General features: G+C 43.9%; 2 protein-coding genes across 3 annotated transcripts in view; both read left to right on the top strand.

Moving 5' to 3' along the window:
- Positions 1–286: 286 nt before the first annotated feature.
- On the top strand, positions 287–4,615 carry dck (deoxycytidine kinase). The gene is made up of 7 exons (XM_079735483.1): positions 287–434; positions 788–903; positions 1,836–2,029; positions 2,383–2,530; positions 3,481–3,596; positions 4,031–4,130; positions 4,236–4,615. The coding sequence occupies exons 1-7, from the start codon at positions 341–343 to the stop codon at positions 4,260–4,262; spliced, it is 795 nt and encodes a 264-aa protein (XP_079591609.1). The 5' UTR covers positions 287–340; the 3' UTR covers positions 4,263–4,615.
- Positions 4,616–4,934: 319 nt separating this feature from the next.
- Positions 4,935–14,569, top strand: part of LOC307075008 (electrogenic sodium bicarbonate cotransporter 1-like) — a 30,806-nt gene continuing 21,171 nt past the window's right edge. The window contains exons 1-3 of one of the 2 annotated variants that reach the window (XM_079735481.1): positions 4,935–5,242; positions 10,345–10,418; positions 11,020–11,196. In XM_079735481.1, the coding sequence (XP_079591607.1) occupies positions 5,223–5,242; positions 10,345–10,418; positions 11,020–11,196 (271 nt within the window). In that variant the 5' untranslated portion in view covers positions 4,935–5,222. The remainder of the gene's footprint in view (positions 5,243–10,344; positions 10,419–11,019; positions 11,197–14,569) is intronic. The other variant, XM_079735480.1, reaches the window with a different exon arrangement.

The following is a 14,569-nucleotide window of genomic DNA, read 5'->3' as shown; positions in this document are numbered from 1 at the left end:
TGCAAACTATACTATCGCAATAATATTCAAGAGATAAAGCGGGTAATCAGGCAAGTACTTTTGTTTTTGTCCTAACCTGGAATGAAATTCAGAAAGGAATTCAGAGAAAAAAAAACAAGTTGGAGCAAGGTTGGCCTGTTGGTAGTGCGGAGTAGTGACGAGTGTTTGACGACACTAGATTAACATATCGCCCGACCAATGGGTGAAGCATACTCTGGAACCCGCCCCTGACCCACAGCTAATCAGCTTGATGCGCCAAATTTTGATGAAAGGGCTCCAACAGTAACACAGTGGGAAACAACAACGCGTTAGAGAATAAGGTTTATCCTACTCTCTGGACATGTCTCCCTCACCACCCAAGAGAGTCCACACCGATTCAACGAACAACTGTTCGGAAAAGAGAATAATGCGGATCTCGATCGAGGGGAATATTGGTAAGTTCAGCATGGGGGGTTGTTTATCAAGTTTAATTTAGAGCCAAAATTGTGAGACAACAAAATATACCGGTCATTCCTTCTTGTTATTATTCGTCATAGTTATCACTCTTTTAATAACTGAAATTCAGTATTGGGATTGTTTTATAGCCATGTTCAATTGGTGAACTATCTTAAAGAGTGATTGAATACAAACCTTCCCTCTTCATAGCTTCTGGTCTATATCTGTCTTATTTCGCACGGCCGAGAAAGTAGTTGCTCACGGTTCTCTTGACCATGCTGGCCTTATGTCAGAAATAACCAGGGTGTTTTTAATGTACTTAATGAAACTACTGTCACTTCCTGTATCGCAGCGGCGGGAAAGTCTTCGTTTGTGCGCCTCCTGGAGCAGGAAAACCACGACTGGGCTGTGGTGCCCGAGCCCATCGCTAGGTGGTGCAACGTGCAAACAAAGCAGAGCGAGTTTGAGGTATCGGTATATCATTAATTTAACTTTTCTCAGTGTAAACTGTATAAGAGTGAATGTGTATAACAAAAACACAAAAACACAGTGCTGAGGTTGATTTAACCTAATGTATAACTTTAAACAGCGATTGCTGAACCGTGTAATGTTACATTTGACTGTGGGGAATTCGACTGTTTTTAGAATGCAGCTGCTTTATGCCGAGCTGAGTAACAGATGGCCTCACAGAGTAGACAGACAAGCCCAGGAACGTTAGTCCCAGCATCGCACCCTCAACCACTCCCATAGGTACAAGAAATGCTGTCTCCACAATACTTTCTCAGCTATACCCCATGGAAAACCGTACCCCATAGAGGATTACTAGTCAAGTAAAGTCTTATCTGAATAAAGACTTGGCTAAACTTGTACCATAAGTGACTATACTTCCTTTTTAATAAAATAATAATAATACAATTTATATAAAATGGGTAACCATTATATTCCACATTTCTAGCTCATCATAAACACTTTTTTGAAGAACAAGCCATTGTTTAGGCTTACACTGCAGAATACACATGCTAAATAGTTTTGATAGTTAGTTTCCTCTATATTGTGTAAACCATGATGGAAAAACATAATTTTTTTTCCTCCAAAAAAATGGAGGTGTGAAGTATCATCTCCATCTTCCTCAAGCTCTCCGCTCCCATATAGAAATACCTTCAAGTGTCCGCTATTCAAAACAGCTCACTGTGTGTATATGAACAACCATTGCACTGAATGTAACCCTGTGAACTCTGCGCCTGGAAAGCAGCTGCTAAACGGGGGCTTCGGTTTTAAAGAGCCAACTGTCATTCTCCCCATCCACTCTGGTTATCCCCCCAGAGGAACGCTCAGCACGTCCTGACGCCGATTGTAACTGAACTGACCTGCCTCTCTGCCCCCCTCCCCCCCACCCCCAGGAGCTGACCCAGTCTCAGAAGAGTGGTGGAAATGTGCTGCAAATGATGTACGAGAAACCGGCACGATGGGCCTACACATTCCAGTCATACGCGTGCATGAGCCGCGTGCGCTCCCAACTCAACGGGCTCAACGGCAAACTGCGTGAGGCAGAGAACCCTGTGCAGTTCTGCGAGCGATCCATCTACAGCGATAGGTAGACACGCAGTCTTGTATTCAAGGGATGACATTATACCACCAGGAATGACTGTGATTAGCCATTACAGGCCGTTTGAATATCGGCCATTTCCTGTGTTTTAGTGAAATCCTAAGTGTCCACCTAGATGTATGCTGGATAGATCAGCCTGTCCAGTAGAGTGAGGCAAATGGCCGCAGTTAACCCGATATGTATCTATTTGCTGCTGTCACTGGTTGTTTCACAGACGCTTTTATGCAAAGCGACTTTGTGACCATTGTTTTCCTCCTTACAACAGTGTTCATTTTCTTCGCTCACACTGTGTGTGTGTGTGTGCCTGTGTCTGTGTGTCTGTGTGTGTGTGTCCAATTCAGGTACATTTTTGCAGCCAACCTCTATGAGAGCGACTGTATGAATGAGGAAGAGTGGGCCATCTACCAGGACTGGCACGGCTGGCTGCACACTCAGTTTGGCAAGCAGATTGAGATGGATGGCATCATCTACCTCAGAGCTCCTCCTGAGGTATGTTGTTGTAATTTTGATTATACAGTCCATCCATACGCCAGTGTTTGAGCCGAACCTTGGAGTGAGGAGGCCACTTGCGATGGCCGTCTAATCATGCCTATGGATTGGAAAGGTCCGGTCGACACTGACGGACTGGGGCCAAATGATTTTATCTCCGCAAACAAACTACGAGTAATCGTTTGTTGCGGTGCAATGTGCATATGTTAACTGGACGGTTTGTTTCGCCGGGCAGATGTAGATTGGTTTAAACGTTGTCTTCGGCCCGGGCATAAAAGTGTGTGAACCAGTAATCGCCCTACACAACACCCCCTGACAAGAACAACACAACCAAAAATGAAACTTTCATTAGCCCTCAACTCAATTCTATTAATTCTTCTTGGTCACGATTTTCATTCAAAATCGATTCTCGATTCAGTTCAGGATGTACTCCAGTCCGCTGTGCACTAAGAAAGGCAGTGTCACATATGATGGCACGAAAACAGAGTTAAGTGTGTATACGATTATGAAGCCCTGGAAGATGCTACACGACACGTAGGTGGCTTTAACTGGGCTCCTCTAAGACCAGGACACAGGGTGGTGGTGTTGGAAGCCAGTTTATTGTAAAGTTTGAAGTCAAGGATACATGCAGATGGGGATGCATGTAGAAGATCTCCTTGGGTGTGTTTGGTTATGGCTGGTTTAACCTGTGCACATTGATAGCTGAATGCACAACAGGTGTGCAGCCTCAACCAGCCCTATCCACAAGCACTCCACAGTATGTTTATATCTTTTAAAAGTCATATAAACTGATTTCCATAATGTTAAAAGACAAAGGCAAGACAAAAAGGGGATTTTTTTTATTTTTTTGGATGATAATAGCCTTCATTATTATGTAATATATCCTTGTTTTTCTAGGATCTATTATGTCCCCACCTCAGGTCATTGGATGTGTGTGTGTGTGTGTACAGAGATGTATGGAGAGACTGCGCAGACGAGGCCGTACGGAGGAGCAGGAAATTCCCCTGGAGTACTTGGACAGCCTCCACTTGAAGCACGAGAGCTGGCTGCAGCACAAGACCATGCCGTGAGCTCATGCGAACCAGCTGCAGTTGTGTGTGTGTGTGTGTGTGTGTGTGTGTGTGTGTGTGTGTGTGTGTGTGTGTGTGTGTGTGTGTGTGTGTGTGTGTGTGTGTGTGTGTGTGTGTGTGCGCACGCGCCAATTACCCTTAATGTGCCCTTGCCTAATGTGCCCCTTTATTGTAAGACTTTTGTTTCAGAAGTATTTAGAAATGTCTTTGGAGCTCCATCCTCTGTACAACTTTGGATAATGTCAAAAAGTCCATGGAAGTGACTCCAAGTCACTTCCATTTATCTGAACTATTTGCCTTACCCTTAATCTTTAATACTTAAAACCAAAAAAAATACTTACTGTTACAAATTACTTAGCGCTCTAACTCATTGAAAAGTCAAATAATTTTTATTTTATTGCCAAAACTAAATCTGTTTCCTGTTCAACAGGATGGAATTTGAGTTTCTCAATAAAGTGCCAATCCTGACACTGGATGTAAATGAAGACTTTATCTGCAATGAAGATAAGTGCACTAACATGATGGAGAAGGTGAGATGGTCAAACCCATCATTGGAAATGATTGGTCACATCAAAAACAATACCTAAATAAACAGTTAGACTAACGTGTTGATCTGTTTTCATCTTTCCTTCTAGGTGAAGGAGTTTTTAAGCAGGATCTAGAAGTCATCTGAGGAGAAGGAGAGAGTGGATTTTATTGACCACTGTTAAACATTTGTGTGTGACAGTATTTCAATTATTTTTTATCCGTTTTATATTTTGTATTGTATATTCATGCCAACCTTTCCATGAAATTATTTTAAGTGCCCAGTACTAATAAAGATTTTATTTCACTTATAGATTGCCACATTGCATAAAAATGCACAAACATTCTGACCATATTTCGTGGGTCCCATCTACCAATTTCCAGAAGATGGTGCTAGACTTCAAAAACAGCTCACCTAACTTTCTTTACCTGGGCAGTGTTCAGGTTGATGTTGCCAGAACGAAAATAGAAATGTACAAATGAGTTAGTGACTACAATTGGCTAAAATGAATAACAAAATACATTTTTAAATATATTAGGGGTAATCATTTATTGATATGAAAAGCCCTGACACTGATATATATCAACCTTAACTGCTTGAAGATTTCTATTACCGTCTCGAGTTTTCCCACCATCTAATCATCTGATTTGGCGCGTTGTGAGGCATGAAGCGTGAGAAGTCGCTCAGGTAGAGCAGAGGCGCGCCTCGCTTTCTGACCTCCCCTTTACGCATGCCATGGCGTCACGCTGAAGGAGGGATGGCACTATATATCGGGACATTTACACGTTGAGCTCAGACCAGAGCCTCTTTATACAGACTAGTTTGTTTACGATAATTCCTCGGACGGTGTTTCTAGAACATGTGCTGCTGTGTTATAAAATGTATCAGTAGAAGCCGAGGTTTGGGATATACTCGGGGATAGAAAGGTTACTGTACGGTTTGACATCTTGATCTATGGTACCGACGCGCAACAGCGGCTGAAACTTAAGAAGTTAAAGTTTATTAAAAAGTCAGCCAACCTATTGCGCTCCGGCTGGCTCTGAAGTCTGGATCCATGATTTAAAATAGATCATTCAAGAGAGGACACTTGGACAACATGAGTTTGGACAAAACCAAGTAAGTCTCCTATCGTATCTACCGGCATATGATGGCCCACTACCCCAATGCAGTCTTATTTGTCATTTAGTTTTGTATGCTAGTATTCATCGCATTATTGCTGTATTCGCTCTTTAACCCCCGATTGGAAGTATGGTTGGACGGGGTGGATGAGGATCATGTGCGTAATCTGGTTGTCGAGTTGCGTCCTCTCCGGATAAACACCATGACACCCGCTTCCACCATGTGCTCCTACCGCACTTTTCTCCATGTAATCCAAGACAGTGTTGTTTTTCCACGCACCATAAAAAAAAAACCCACTAGACCTAAAGCACCATCCCTCAGTAACACTACTGGTCCTACCGCCGTTGTACTTTAACGATTGCTAATCTATTTTCCGAGACCCTGTCATGATGAATTAGTTGACATTAGGATCGACTAGGAGCTGCCAAAAGTGGCCTTTCGGTTAAATGATCGTGCTATGGGTTATGTGTGTGTGACCTGACCTGCTGCAACGGCGATGCAAACCAAAATACACTGTTTATACGAACGTAGCTTCCTGCATGTTGCATTTGCTAGAAAGTCGATAGAAAGTCACTGGAATAGTTGCAATAGCTGGGGAGGATTCCCCCGTTGTCGTCACTCACAAGACACGCTGGCGACATTGCGGTTCCTGAAACTTCGACGAAACATGCATGGCTAGCTGATCGAAAAAGTGCATGTTTTTCTGCATGCACTGAGATGTAGGCTCCCAAATTGCGCAATGCCACTGCAAAGAAACGTAGCGTAATTCACGGAACATTGGGCGTCACTGAACTCTGAAGCAGCTTAAGTGGCAGTATGTAGGCTAGCTAGTACCTGCCTACTGCCAAGGGACCCTGGCAAGACATTGTCAGGAGACAGTCCACACTGTGCGCGTTTACTATGCACCCTAGAATCATCCAAATATATCTTTACGAGAGTGGTCGACGCACAAATTCTTTAACCTCGCTGAGATTAAACTGGCCTACGGAAACGGTTTGTAAAGACATGCATCTCACTTGGAGTAAGAACGGCAGACGACTGGAAATTAGGATTTATTTCCTCATTCTTCAAATTGTTCGTCTTAGGCTCCCTCTCTTCTTCCTGTCTGTCTACAACTGTCTATATCCTTTGTTGTATTGCACAATATTCCTCTATAGCCTATGCCTTGCAGCACAAAGAAAATGTTATTGTGGCCAGGCTTCAGACTGCAAAAATCCAATGCCATGTCATCTCCAAACTGGCCCATGGAGGTTTACGTGGGGGTCTTGAGGGAAATGTTTACCCCATGGTTGAGGTTGGGCTCTTACAGTTGAGGCTGGCTCCTCTTACAGGTGAGGCTGGGTCCCCTTACAGGTGAGGCTGGCCCCTCTTACAGGTGAGGCTGCGTCCCCTTAGACCCCTTACCTACTGCATCCGTCCGTTGACGGATCTCATTGACTTTGCATGGGGCGATCCCGAAATGCATTGTGGGTCCGTTCTGTCGGCTCCGTCTCTTGCGTTCAGAAGTTGAGAAAAGGTTAACTTTTCAGGCTGCAACGGATCCGTCAGCCAATTAGATCTTGGCTCCGTCGGCAAATACCACTCCCCCATCCGTCAGACACGCCGTCCCTCGTCCGTTGACAGACGGATGCTGTGGACAAGCTGCGTTACAGGTGAGGCTGGCCCCTCTTACAGGTGAGGCTGGCCCCTCTTACAGGTGATCCTGGCCCCTAGTACACGGGAGGATGGGCGACTTCTAGGAGAAAAGCTTTGGTAGGAAATCCCTCTCCCTGCACTCTATCACGTTTCCAAAGTATACAAAATAATTAACCTCACCTGCCTGAAGCAAGTGAGTTGGTTGTCGTAGTAACCGACCCTATCTGCTGATCACTCGATGAGAGATGCTGCTGTTTGTCCCTCGGCCAGTAGCCTGTCCCTTGTACTGGTCCAACATTGTTTCAGTTTCAATAGTTTATTTAAGGATATACAATTGCCCGAGCCATGCAGTGTTGAACAACAGAGGCACAAAATCTATGCACAGAATTATAACTGGATATGGGCCGGTGGGTGTTTAACCCGTTTTTAAGTTGTCATTTTTGTTTTGTAACTATTTATATTTTATGGTTTAATAATGTTTTAAAGTAGTTTTCTGAAAATTCCCTCTGCTCTTCCAAGATCTAGCTTGAAGCCAAAGCCTCTTCGCTGGCCACTCTCACCTTTAACCTGTCCTCTACTCAAGGGATGTCTTTTGAAACAACTTCTCTTTTTCATTTAGATTTGTGTACATTAATGATCAGTACAATCATTATAGTCCCTGTATTATTGCACTTTCCACACGCATCCATATCTTTTCAAACCCTTTCTCTTGACTTTCAAACTGCGTTTTGTTGCCCTCTGTTGGCATCACGCCTGACACCAGTCCACCAGAATTATACATCAGAAATCCAAGAACTTCATGGAATGCAACTCGTCAGCTGATACTGCTATTAAGTGACAGTCCAGCCAGCATCTTCTTTATAGGGGAGGGAAAACTAGAGGGTGCATTCTCAGAAGAAAATGTTTGGCTGTCTTTGCCAATTGGTACGTTAACAACCTAACATGCTAATAGGCATGTTCTATAGCATAATTTTGAGCTTGGTCAGCTTAGCTGACTCTGATACCATCTTCTACCTGCCTACTTTGCATTCCTATGGGGAAAGTTGCTGAATCAGCATAAAGACATTTTCGTTGTTTGGAATCTTACAAATCTGTAAACCACACGTGACCAAGCATGTCCGTACATTTTGACAATCGGTTAACTGCTGATGCCACTGTAGGAGGAGAGTATGTTTATAACCTCGCCCAGACGTGCAAGGGATTGGATAGTCTCACAATTTAAGATTCAAGTCTGCTGATAGACTGCCTCAAATCTGGGTCAACGGGGCGTTTTGCTTTCTTTCAGTTCATATTTGTATATCCAAGTATGAAACTGGCAAACCAAAATTTGGCTTGCAGCAGCAAAAACATTTTTTGCTTGTAACTGTTTCCAAAAACACTGTGTAGTCCGGCCACTGTAGAACTACACCGAAAAACCCTTTCTGAAAGTGGGGATTATAGTAGGGGAAGATATCTTCGTAACCAAAGTGAGAATAACATGTGACTCCTACCCTTGCAGTTTTATGGTTCCTGGGCCAGGCGCTGTGCCATCTCCACCCAGAGGTGGGAAGATGGTGGTGGTGGTGTTGGTGATGATGGTGCTATAGCATAGTAGGACCTGAGGTGCCAAACAGTTTGTGACACAGAATCATCTGGGAAGTCGTCCATGGGAACTGTTCCGGATAGGGCCAGGGCCTTTAAAAAAATATTTGGCAGGTGATTGGATGAGCCATCTGTCTATCAACGTCTATCATGTAGATCACGTAGTTCCGCATAGGACGTCGATTGGTCCGGACCACTGTGATTTGGCCAAAAGCACATACCTTGAAGACTGATGGATTCACGGCCATTGATCCTTTACCATTAGTCTGAGGCACACGTACACTTAAAGACAGACCAGCAACAAGACTTTCAGAGGAAGTTGTTGGTTAGCTGGTACAGATCTAAAGATTAGAGAGAATTAATTAATATTAGGCAGACGTGTCACATCACTTTGTTACAAGACGGATGATTGGATAATTTTAACTCTATATCTGTATAAAATAACCTTCAGCTTGATCAGTGATATTTGGTAGGGACAAATCAATGGTTACCTGACTTTGGTACACTAAAGGATACGCCCTTTTCTTGTGGGCATAATCAGCTCAGCGCTGCTTTTGGTTTGTAGAGTGCCAGAGAGAGGAGAACAGTTCAGTCTTGCAGGTCAACAACGCTCTCGACTGGCGGAATGCAGATGAGCTTGCAGCCGTGCTATCAGGGGAAACAAGTTGTTGTATCCTTCCTGACTCTGTTTATATAGTTTGTGTACACCCCCACTCCCACTCGATTTCTAACTAAACGTCCTGTACCTCGGAAGTTTGTCAGTCACAGCAGATTTGAAGGAGAAACCAAAAATAAATGTGTCCAGTTATTGGTATACAGCCATTTTGTTTCCAACCGTCTATTGTAGCAGATTATGGAATTTCTGAAAGGTGTGGATCTTTATTAATTTCTTACTTCTTCACTTTATCCACTAAAACAGGCACAGGCTAAAGGAGGGCATACCTTTTTTTTCTTATTCAAAGATAAAAGTATAGCCTGAAGACTTTATTTTGACTGGAGAAACTACATTGCTTCTCATTACTCTGAAGAAGGTGATTGCTGATTTGATTTACCTATTCAACAAAGTTTGCAACCAATTCAGTTTATACCGGTATTGGTTTTATTACATTCTTATCTAATCCATCGCAGCGAATGCTCCCTCTCTCTCTGTTGTGGTACAAACAGAGAGCTGCATGAGCAACACCGTTTTGCAAAGATGCTACCTCCTGAGTTCAATGTAGATTATACATGTAGATTGAACATTAAAACCACAGTTCTGTCACAGGTTTCCTCTGCTCCACTTCTAAGGCTTGCAATGGGCCTGACGTACAGTAAGTGGACATGTTTTAACGTGCTCCATGACCAAGTCAAACTAAAACTTATAGGATCAATTCACATTCCTCCTGACTCTACCCCCCCCCCCCCCCCCCAACTGCCACTTAATAACCGAATTTTCACGTTTCTTTTACGCCAATATTTTACAGTATTATGGAAGTAAGTCAGAATTCCTGGAGGGTCAATTCTTCTATCTATAGCCATAGCAACACCAGTGCAACAGGCAGAGCAAGAGTAAACAATAGAGACAAAAATGAGGAAAAAGTGGTTTGACTGCCACAGGACAAGGAACTAAAAAGGAACGGATCAGTCTTTACAGTCTGCCGAGACACTTAACCTGAGTCATGTGGCTTGGGTGATGCCAAGCTTGTCTTACGGGGATTGCCAATGCGTACTGTCATTTGACAAACATGTTCTGTCAAATATGTGCTGCTTACAACACAATGATTTTCAAGCCTATAGAATTGCCGAAAACTAAGACTTAAAAGGCTGCACACAACCCCCAGTAAACACAGGGTTAAGTCAACATTGTATTATTTGTATTAATCACATCTTGGTTCTCGTTGAAGGGTGGAGGATGAAGCAGTCCTGGATAGAGGAGCATCCTTTGTCAAACATGTCTGTGATGAAGAGGAGGTGGAAGGTGAGGTTCTGCTCCCTCTGCTACGGGCTTAAACTATTGACGGATCTCTCCCTCACTGTAACTTGTTTGCTCATCCTACTATCTGACCAAGTCAATCACCCCAATTGCTTCCTGGATACATTTACCCATCATTTCCTGTACGTACTGTGGTGCAGGAAGTGATTATGTGAGTATGTCTTGTCTCTCGCTGCTGAAGGCAGCGAGAGACAAGTTGGGGAATGCTAAATGTGTTCCGTTCTAGTTTTAAATGTCTTTCTCCGTACATGACTTCCTCCATATAAAGATATGTTTAGTTCTACTCTATTGTGTTGTGTCACACCTGGTATGCACTGGTATCTTATAGCTACCAGTGCATTTGGTGTACCTTAAAAATGTTTTTTTTAATGTTATTCATGGGTGATTTGTCAAAATTGTCCATGTAAGAACTTGCAAAGAGCATCTATTTACAGGCTACCTGATGACTTCAATGGCATAATGCCATACAACTCCTCAAGCCATTTTTGGACCTAACTTATCAGCATCTCCGGTTCCCGCCGATGCGTACCACTTCCTCTCATTGACCCACAACTCCTTGTGTTGTGCGTGTGCGTCACCCTCGCAGGCCACCACACGGTGTACGTCGGCGTGCACATCCCCAAGAGCTTCCACCGACGCCGCCGCCACCGTCGCAAGTCCAGCCACAAGGAGCGGCGGGAGCGGCCGGCGGAGCGCAGCGCAGACGACAAGTCGGACGGCGAGGTGGTGGACGAGGCTGCCATCAGCATCCTCAAGCCTCTCAGTGAGTTAACATGATGTGACCGAAACCCCACCCCCCTCACCGTCTCTGTCACCATACTGTGTAAAGGCGCGGCAACCGTTCCAGTGTCAACACAACTAGACAAACACAAGAGTAAAAAGCTGGTTCTGGAAGTCTGCCAGGCTTGGCTTTGCCAAAGCAGAGTAGAGACGGTATGAGGCAGAGATGGTGCTCGGCTCAGCCAGTGTAGCCAGTTGGACTGCTGGACTGTGCTAGCTTAGCCAGAGCAGCAGGAGTAGGGCAGTAAGGCCCTCTAAAATGCTCTGACAGTTTTGAGTAACAAGTGGCGGGCTTTTGAATGACTGGGTGTGTGTGCAGGAGGCTGCTGGGTGGAGCAGGAGACCCAGGAAGGAAAAGAGAACGGGTGTGACCCCTGGTGAGAGGGCCTACTGGGAAAAGGCGCAGGCACAGGAACAGCCGATGGTGGTGATTAGAATGCGGCTGTGGTAAATCGAATGGGCAGCATTCACCTCTGGTCCTGGGAATGTTGTTGAGGATGTCGTGAGGTCTTTTTTAGGAAGGGAGAAGGTGGTTTGGAAAGGTGATGTGGTGGCTTGGGGGGTTGATTTTTATACGCATTGAGGAAGCATCGTTTGCAAACTGTAACATGATCCTGATCTTTCTGACACTCAGCGTTGAAGGAAAGAATATGCAAAGTGTGAAAACGGAGCTGTGTCATAAACACAGAGGCTTGAATGAAACCGTGTTTAACAGAGATTCATGTTTCATACAGGAAGACCAAGCTGAATTCCCGTAGATCATTGTTATCACCCAACAGATCAAATTAAAGTGGAAGAAAGGCATGACGAAAGTGTCTGGAGGTTGGCATTTCCCAGAAAGTCTTAACAAGAGTTATTTCATTAGTGTTTAAAGTCTGGGTGGCACTGTAGCCAATATAGACCCAATTAGAGCGTCTTGACTCTGCAAGTCCTCCACAGCAGGAGGCCTGCACCTCTGCTAATCCCTCCCCGAGGCAGGCCTCCCTGCCTGGCTGTCCTCCGGCCTGCAGCCGCCACTCTGGAAGTTTTTTCCAGCTTTTGTTCTCCCCTGGAGACGCCGTGTTATGGTGTCACTATGTTCGTATATTGGTTTCACAGACACACTTCTATGTGGAATACAGTTGAAGGCTAATATAGCAATGTGCTAATTCATTACGTTGCTTTATTTCAGTTCACTCCTTGGGAGATATAAATCCTTTTTGTTTTTTGTTTGAAGTAAATTTAACGATTATCATCTGTTAAACCGTTAAACACGTAGCTGTTTCATAAGTTTGGTTTCGCACAATAACTGGGAACAGTATGTATGTATGGGTGATTGAGTAATGCAAACGATAAACAGCTCACTTTTGTTCCCTGGCGGTCTCAAAAATTCCTCCACAGTTGATTAACACCTTATCTCACACCTGAAGGTATTTTGATCGGTTTAAGTATTTCCCACCACCTTGTTCTTCTGCTTTGCATAGAGCTCTTCTCAGAAAGTCAGTGTAGTGTAACACATAAGCGTTTCCTGTCTGCCAGGCAGAGCGCTACTTTCTTACTAACTCAATGCCCACAGCCTACCTGTAGATCCTTGAGTTAAGTGTCTTACCCTTATCTAAATTCACTGTCAGTCATTGTTTAATAACAGCTAAATGTCTATTGATTACGGTAAAGTCGCCTATCCATTGATACATTGGTAATGACAGGGGGGAAATGCTGGGTTTGGTGATGATTTGTGTTGACAGCAGGCTCTGTGCCAACGATATTAACTCACAACCGAGTCACTCAATCACACAGACAGTTAAATGATCTGAATCTTGTTGATGTTTTTTTTATTTTTGGGAGAATCTCCCATCAGCTGTCCATTTACAAGGTTGTGTGCAATAATGACAAAGCATGGGTTTAATTGAGAACGCTGTGTGTGCTGCATTGTGCGCATCATGTGAACATGAGGAAGTTAGCTACGACATCCAAGCTTATTGAAAGCCTATCTTAACAAGAAAGTCCTGAGGCATGTCACTTTGTAGAAATTATTGCTTTGCTTGAGTTAAAGTAGAAATAAATTGAAGAGCAATAACGTTTTTTTTATTTGTGATTTAACTCTCTTTATCCTAATATCAAACGAGGGCCGACTACAGTGGAACCGGTCAAACGGGTTCTTTGTGTGTATTCAAATAGACCGGCTAAATGAGGCTATTCTAATTGGGGCTTGCTATGTCAGGATTAAAAGATGCCCGTCACTGTTGGGCCGCATTAACCACCCGCTGCCACGCTCCTCAATGAAATATCCAGCGAGCGGCGTATAAATAGAGCCATGCCTGGAGCTTAACGGTAACTTAGGGACACCTTGGTGGCTCCCAATCCTCTTTGCCTCCGGAGTGGAGTTAATTGCTACGGCACATGGTCGGAGCCCTGGGTTGGATGCTCCTTTTTTGGACAACACTCTCAGCACAAATACTGAACATGGGGTGGGGGGGGGGGGGTACATTTCGATAAGTTCATCCTACGAGGCTACGAAACTGGAATAGATTGGGCCTGTAACAATGAGAAGATCCATCTCATTGGACATTGTTCTGATGGTGTTTTGTCATCAAAATGAGGAAACGGCCCCTTATCACAGAGGGGTCGTCTGAGGACAAACACGGGCGTCGCTCATAGTGCTAAATATGGGTCTGCTACTTTGATGTACAAGGAGACATGGTACATGGTCTCTGTCTTATCTTCACTAGTTCGGTCTACTTCCTGTGCCCTGGTGCATAAACCAAGCAGACCTTTGCCTTTCGTTTCAAAACTCATACTACCAAACTGTTTTGCATGCCAGAAAAATATTTTATGTCCCAATGCATAGTTAGGAAAACACAGTATGCCAAAAATACCAGGATGTTGTACCACATCCGGTCGCATATCGCAGTATGCAAGCCAGCATGCTTTAGGCTATTCACAATCCTGTGCACAGCAGAAAATATGTCGACTGAGCCTGTGAAATCACCTGTAGTATGTCCCAATATATGACTATCCTGGTGCAACAGCTTGTGCTTTGTAAGGGTAGCTGCAGTACAGACTACAAGTAAAAAGAAAAAGTTTGATTGGGAACGCAGCCCTAGTGTGATTAGTGAGGCCTGTGTTTATCCTACGATGCCTATGGGGTCTTTTCAGAACTCTATTGAGACCTTCAAAGTATATGATTGTATCCTCATATGAACTAGGTGTCAGATTCCTAGTGTCTAGAAGTTTCCTAAAGAGTTTTGATATCAAGGAGGAAAGCGTACCATCTTGTAGGTGTATACATTTCTCTGGTGTTTACTTTTCAAGTTATTTAAAAAAAGAAAATTGTAGGTAGATGATATACTTCCAGTGAACAACAGTCTCTTAAAACC

This window comes from Pollachius pollachius, assembly GCF_949987615.1.
Source record: "Pollachius pollachius genome assembly, chromosome: 4".
In the NCBI taxonomy this organism is placed as follows: Eukaryota; Metazoa; Chordata; class Actinopteri; order Gadiformes; family Gadidae; genus Pollachius; species Pollachius pollachius.
This window is presented reverse-complemented; position numbering and strand designations above follow the sequence as displayed.

What these genes read in the sequence shown, in the direction of transcription:
- dck (XM_079735483.1), top strand. Translation starts at nt 341, where the DNA reads ATGTCTCCCTCACCACCCAAGAGAGTCCACACCGATTCAACGAACAAC. An exon ending in CTCGATCGAGGGGAATATTG is followed by an intron (nt 435 to 787) that starts GTAAGTTCAGCA and finishes CCTGTATCGCAG; the next exon opens with CGGCGGGAAAGTCTTCGTTT. An exon ending in CAAAGCAGAGCGAGTTTGAG is followed by an intron (nt 904 to 1,835) that starts GTATCGGTATAT and finishes CCCCACCCCCAG; the next exon opens with GAGCTGACCCAGTCTCAGAA.